The sequence below is a fragment of the Hordeum vulgare genome, chromosome 5H (genome assembly GCF_904849725.1).
Source record: "Hordeum vulgare subsp. vulgare chromosome 5H, MorexV3_pseudomolecules_assembly, whole genome shotgun sequence".
In the NCBI taxonomy this organism is placed as follows: Eukaryota; Viridiplantae; Streptophyta; class Magnoliopsida; order Poales; family Poaceae; genus Hordeum; species Hordeum vulgare.
Window position 1 is genome coordinate 269959472 of NC_058522.1, and position 7058 is coordinate 269966529.

At 51.6% G+C, this 7058-nt stretch overlaps 2 protein-coding genes across 2 annotated transcripts; both read left to right on the top strand.

Moving 5' to 3' along the window:
* The first annotated feature begins 1040 nt into the window (after nt 1-1040).
* LOC123395431 (transcription repressor OFP13-like) lies at nt 1041-2468 on the top strand. Its single transcript, XM_045090431.1, has one exon. The coding sequence runs from the start codon at nt 1334-1336 to the stop codon at nt 2354-2356; it is 1023 nt and encodes a 340-aa protein (XP_044946366.1). The 5' UTR covers nt 1041-1333; the 3' UTR covers nt 2357-2468.
* A 245-nt stretch (nt 2469-2713) lies between these two features.
* LOC123395432 lies at nt 2714-4340 on the top strand. Its single transcript, XM_045090432.1, has one exon. It carries the CDS (start codon nt 3179-3181, stop codon nt 3842-3844), a length of 666 nt encoding a protein of 221 aa, XP_044946367.1. The 5' UTR covers nt 2714-3178; the 3' UTR covers nt 3845-4340.
* Nucleotides 4341-7058: the final 2718 nt, after the last annotated feature.

Sequence of the window (7058 nt, forward strand, 5' to 3'; positions counted from 1 at the left end):
ATGACGAAGGAGTTCTCAGGACCAACGTCGCCGCAAAGAAGAGGAACACCAACCTGGCGTTCTTGATGGACGAGCAGGTGAAGGCATGGTACTTCGTGGAGCGCGACCTGATCTTAAACCAGATGCCAGCGCTGGCAGCTACTATAGCGGCGACCACGACGGAAACACTGCCAACGACCCTTACAGAAACCACGCCGTCGACGTTCCCAACTATGCCGCTTACCCCGGCCAGTCCCGCAGGAGAGGAGCCGCACCGCGTCGAGCCGACCGTTTGATTCGTTTCATGTCTACTATCCCTTCCTTTTGATCACTCGACTACTAGGTGTGTTGATCGACGAATTATGGCATATGCTGATCGTCGACTTGTGATATGATGATCGCCGAACTTGTGGCTTTTTTTCAGCGAAAAAGATAAATTTGAAAAAGTTGATGTGTGGGAGCCAAAACCTGGTGATGTGGTCAGAAATTCGCTCGCCTCAAATGTAAAAAAAACACCAACACAACGTCAAAAAGGCTTTCGCTTGGATGCAATCGGGCCAAAAGGGTGGAGATGCTCTAACAAACTGGCCCACATACTCGTGACCCGAAGTTCCATGACTGCAGAGTAAGCCGCAATCCAAAAATGCTACACCTACAAACACTTCTATGTAAGCTTACCTAAAACAGTTATTTCCTTCTCTAATCCTAACTAATCCTCCCTAATTTTTAGGGTGGGAGGCATGCTATCCAATTAAACAAAGCCACATAATCTTGTGCCTAAGTTTTCATAGAATAGCCCTGTAGGTGTAGCAAAGCTCGCCGCAGTCCTCTGCTTTGCGCTTTGAGAGCATCTCCAACAGTTCGTATGTTCAACCGTTGGTATAAGTGTCTACGTCAACAACCAACAACACATCATACAAGCTCTTCAATGAAGTGTATGTTAACCGTATGTAAAATAACTAAGCGGGTCTACTATATATTAAAAAAAAATCATGCTTGCGTCGGAGCTTGTGCGTGAACCGTTGCTTCAAGTTCATACGATATCATTCTCTCTCTTCTTTTATTATATGTCATGTCATCAAAATCATCTATATGACAATTTTATCAACGATGATGATACCATCCTTGAGATGGCCTGAGTCTCTTGAGATGGCCTGAGTCTCTCTACTTGCTCTCGAGAGACTACATAAATACTGTCCATGTGTTCTTCGCCTCTCTTCCTTAATTGCACTCCTGGCTCTTCTTCTCTCCGCAACTACTTCCTTAGTTTACTCTATCTTGCTCTAAGCAGGCACGGCGGTCTCGAGTGGATCGCGCTCATTCCCTGCATTGTTCGCTCCATCCGGTTGATCCGATGGGCAAGAAAGGTGCCCTCGCCTCCATCTTCTCCAGGTCCTCCAGCCTCGCTTGCGACTCCTCCACGGCGGCCGTGATACCGTCGCCGTGGCCATCATGCCGGGACCCGCAGACCGACTCCTTCCATGCCGGCGAGGAACCCTGCGCCACGGCTGCTGGTGGCAGCAGGTGCGGCCCTGTCGCCGCGAGGCACCGCAAGCTGGTGGGTGCCCCGGGCGAGATGTACAAGACGGTCAACTCGGTGTACATCGACCCCGACGACGGCGAGTCATTCTCTTGCCTCAGCGCGGAGGGGGAGGAAACGGTTGTAGTGGAGAACGACGGCTTCTCGACGTCCACTGTGTCCGAGGAGTGGTCGGAGGCTGTGATCCGCAGCCTCAGCCGGACGACTTCGTCCACCGGCCGCTTCTTCTTCGACCAGGGGCCAGCGACCCACTCCATCCCGTTCCCGTCTGCGTCGGCGGCCTCGACAACCGGCAGCACACCACCGGAGGAGGAGAATGACAAGTCGGCGGCGCTGTCCAAGAACGAGAAGCCAGGAGATGGTGGCAAATCGCTGGTGGTGGAGGAGAGCGTGGCGGTGCCAGTGGACTCGGCGGATCCGTACGGGGACTTCCTGTCGTCCATGGACGAGATGGTGGCCGCGCACGAGCTGCGCGGCTGGGACGCGCTGGAGGAGCTGCTGGTATGGTACCTGCGGGTCAATACCAAGAACCACCACCCGCTCATCGTCCGAGCATTCGTCGACCTGCTCACCGGCCTCACCGCCAGCGCCACGGCAAACACCTCGACGACGACAAGGACAATGACGTCGAGTAGTAGTACTAGCAGCACGAGCAGCACGAGTACTAGTAGTAGCACGAGTATGAGCACTATTACCACTGGTGGCGATGGTGTGGTTGTTAGTGCTGCATCAGCAACGGGACTATGCGACGGCGGGAATGGTGCTTCCGCGTCATGCTCGTCGTCTTCTTCGTGCCTCCCGGGTGACGACGACGAGGCCAGTCGTGGGGAAGACTAGTCACTCGACTAATCATAGATTAGACCGACAATCAGCATCTACAGTAATCTGCATGCATGTGGTTTTGCTTTTGGATTTCGGGCTAATCAAGCAACTGAGCAGTTTTTCTTTCTTTTGTGGCGGAGAAGCAACCGAGCTGTTAATTGATGCACTCGGCCACGCACGCCGGATGTAATTGGGTTTGTATGCACTTTTCTCTTCTTGATTAACAATCCCATAGTTCGCAGAGTTAAAAAGAGGAAGAAAAAAACTTTGATTCGGAGCAAGCACATGCCAAACCGGTCACCGACGTGATCTGGTTTCGTCGATCACGATGACACCAACTAGCATTGCATAAATGGCTTGCGTATACAGTGCCGAACAGTACATGGAAAGCCATGATTTCTGGGAGAAGCCGACGCTAGCCAGCGAGTCATGGTCGTCGTCGAGAGCGAGAGCAAGAGCAAGCGAGCCATGCTCGGGTTCAATGCGACCAGGGAGCAGTGTTTCCCCCGAGACAAATACACTAGCATTCACTAAAGTTGAGGACGAAGCACAATACAACACGATCATTGATTGTCCCGCACGACGCCACGTCCTTCCAGCTCCCCTCGCGCAGCAACCGGAGCTCGATGCTGCCGCCGGCGTCCGCCAGCTTCGCCTTGTACACCATGCAGTAGCTCGCTTTTTCCACCACCTGTCCCGTCGTGTTCAGGACCTAGCGTGAGGTGTTCCCCGCCCTGGAACACCACCAGCTTCCCCTCGCCGCCTTCCTCCGCCTCCACCCACTCCTCCGCCGCGCACCTCACCCTATTCCACGTCCACCTCCCCTGCGCCCAGCCGATGCACACCGACGCAAGCATGACGGCGCTGGCCATCAGCCCGATGACCATCCCCGCGACGCTGCCGGAGCTGAATCCAGAAGGGGACACACACAGCTGCTGCAACGGCGGGCCGCACAGCGCGGGGCTGTTTTCGAGGAACGATTCGTCGGTGAAGCTCGAGGCTTCGAGGCACGGAGGCAGCTGGCCAGAGAGATTGTTGTACAAAAGTTTGAGCATCGGGAGGCCTCTCGTCACGACGAGGGACTCCGGTATGGGTCCCTCGAGGCGGTTGCCGCCGAGGTTGAGGCGTCGGAGGCCACGGAAGCCCGTGAGGAACACAGGGAAATCGCCGGAGAAGCGGTTGGCGCCGAGGTCAAGAGTCCGGAGACGGTCACACGTATCGTTGGGCCCCGTCGGCGTCGGTATCGCTCCCGTGAGAGCGTTGCCGTGGAGGCAGAGCTTGGCGAGGCAGTCGCAGAGGTTCCACATGGAGGCGCGAGCGCGCCAGAAAAGGCGTTGCCGGCGAGGTCGAGCTTGGACAGAGCGGTCGCATTGCCGAGCTCGAGCGGGATGGCGCCGGAGAGCGAGTTGGCGGCGAGGTAGAATAATGGAGGGCCGGGAAGGCACCGAGCTCAGGCGGGAGGCGTCCGGCGAGCGCGGCCGCGGGGAGGCGGATGGAGGTTAGAAGCAGGGAGACGTTTGTGTTCGTGTTGAACACAGGAGGAAGAGGGGTGGGAGTGAAGATGACGGTGGGCCCTACGCTCTTGGACTAATTTATTTTTCTTATTTTATCTCTTATGATCAATGACAGGTGGGACCAGAAGACTGTTTGACCAGTCAGGACAAAATACGGAGCTCTACGAAGAACAATTGACCATATAATCACCGCAACTCGTATTGAGTAACCGTATTGAGCGTCCAATGACCGTAATATGCTTTGCCCTCAACTTCCATGACTGCTAGTGTATTTATCTCTTCCCCTGCTCCTTCATCAATGCATGTGTGCATGTCTCATGATGATCCCTCCACACGCGGCGCCCCGCTAGAATGAAGTCCTTGAACTAGAGCATATAAAGCCAACTGCTATCCAATCACGTCCGTTTTTTGTCTGTTTAGGATGGTAATAGGTCATATCCTTCTAGATTTATGGAAGCAATAACCGTGCGCCCAATGCATGAATACATTCTGGACGCATCTCCTTTGCTGTGCATGCAAAATATGAAATGACCAAAAGACTTGTGGATAGTTCATGCGAGCGGGCGTGTTCTCGTCAGTTCATCATGCCGACCGACAACAAAGCCAGCAACCTACAGAATGGTCACCGTAATTTCACGCCGACAATAAATTCAGTGGCCGACACACTTGCCAGCCTTCAAAATGGACTAGTTTTTGGAGCAGACAACAAAGCCGGCGGCCGACACATGAGCCAACCATTAAAATGGACAAGTTTTTGGGGCCGACAACAAAGGCAATTGTCGGCACATTAGCGAGCCTTCAAAATAGATAGCAATTGCGGCCAATGTATCACCTAGTTTAGACCTGCCCCGAGCGAACATCTCCTTCCGCCGTTTCGCGAACCAAGTCTTCCTCTCCGGTGACATGTTGCTCTTGTCGAGGCTCATGAAGGCGAGTGCCACCTCTTTTTCTTTGGTCTCAACATTGGTGTCCTTAATCTCAAGCTTCTTGAGTTGAGCGGCCTCCTCGATGTCAAGATTCCTCCTCTTCACGACCTTCTCCATCTCAAATTTCTTTTTTTGAAGATCTAGGTATACCTTTATTTGCTCCTCCTTTTCTTTGCTCCTCACATCTCCCATCACTTTCTTTTGACTCATCATGTTCTTCAAAGTTCCTTGCAACGCTATAGAAGCCGCATCACACTTTTCATCGGCCTTTGAGGTTGTCTTCCCTCTCGGCCTCTTGAGCAAGTCTCCTTCGTCGGCCACGACCGCCTTCCCTCCTTTCTTCTTACAAGCGGCATATTGGTCTTTGAACTTGGGGCAATCTTTGATGAGCGCCCAACAATGCCTGAGAGTAAAAGGATTGTTCTTGTGACGGGCCTTGAAGGCTTCCAAAGATTGGAATGCCTACACAACCAAAGATGTGGCCACAATTGTAACATGCTAGGACACATAGTACATCAAAACATAAATTTCATGGCAACATGAATGGAGACATGAAGAAAAAACAAGAGGTTCATACCAAGTCACCAATGCCTAGGCCACTCACGGGACGGACTTGAGCGCTCTCAAGCGCGACACAATATTTATTGGACTCTTGTTGGATGAGCCCCTATCTTTTTTGGATTGAATTAATGCCACACGTGCTTGCAAATTGGTAGGGGGTAATTTCCTTCGCTCATGAAAAGTGAGGTGAACACTCGTCCAAAAGACGGAACCTTTTTGCTCAACACCTTTCATAGGATCTTGGGCTATCTGCATCCAACTTTTGTAAATCAAGTTGTCCTCCAATTGTGTGTATGGTCCCGTGTGAATGTTTTGCCTCCTCTTTTGTGCCTCGGCCCTTTGGGTGAACTCGTTGATTAACACCAATGGTTTCGATGAAATGTCGACCTGTTCTTCCTCAACTTCATAATACCATGGTTGTTCTCATCTTCATCACGGTTGGCGAATTGAGTGTCTTCATACTGGCATCGGCCATTCTAGCTTTGGGTCACATCGGGATGAAATGTTGGGCCTTGGTTGTCTACGTGGAAGTCCTCACCATGGCCCTCGAAGATGACGTTCTTCATGAACGCCGCATAGTTAGGGTCTGATACGTCTCCATCGTATCTACTTTTCCAAACTCTTTTGCCCTTGGTTTGGACTCTAATTTGCATGATTTGAATGGAACTAACCTGGACTGACGCTGTTTTCAGCAGAATTGCCTTGGTGTTATTTTTGTGCAGAAATCAAAGTTCTCCAAACGTCCTGAAAATTTACGGGGAGCAGTTTTGGAAAATAAGAAAAATATCTGCGCCAAGTTCCACCTCAGGGGGTGGGCCAGTGGGCCACAAGCCCTGGCTCCGCCACCACCCTCCTGGTGGCGGTGGGCAGGCTTGTGGGGCCCACACGGCTCTTCCGCCCCCAATTCCAGCTCAATAAGATCCCTTTCGTACCAGAAAAAATAAAAAGAGAAGTTTTCGTCGCGTTTTCGATACGGAGGCGCCGCCACCACCTGTTCTTCATCTGGAGGGCAGATCTGGAGTCCGTCTTGGGCTCCAGAGAGGGGAAATCGTCGCCATCGTCATCATCAACCTTCTTCCCTCTCCAATTCCATGAAGCTCTTCTTCGTTCGTGAGTAATCTATTCGCAGGCTCGCTGGGCGGTGATGAGTAGGATGAGATCTATCATGTAATCGAGTTAGTTTTGATGGGGATTGATCCCTAGTATCCAATATGTTCTGAGACTGATGTTGCTACTACTTTGCCATGCTTAATGCTTGTCACTAGGGCCCGAGTGCCATGATTTCAGATCTGAAATTATTATGTTGTCGCCAATATATGTGTGTTTTAGATCCGATCTTGCAAGTTGTAGTAAACTACTATGTGTTATGATCCAGCAACCCCGGAGTGACAATAACCGGAACCACTCCCGGTGATGACCATAGTTTGAGGAGATCATGTGTTCACCAAGTGCTAATGCGTTGGTTCGGTTCTTTATTAAAAAGGAGAACCTTAATATCCCGTAGTTTCCTTTTGGACCCCGTTGCCACGGGAGGGATGGACAATAGATGTCATGCAAGTTCTTTTCCCTAAGCACGTATGACGACACACGGAATGCATGCCTACATCACATTGACGAACATGAGCTAGCCACATATCTCTCCGTGTTATAGCTGTTGCATGATGAATATCATCCAAACAAATCACCGACCCATTGCCTATGAGTTTGTCCTACTGC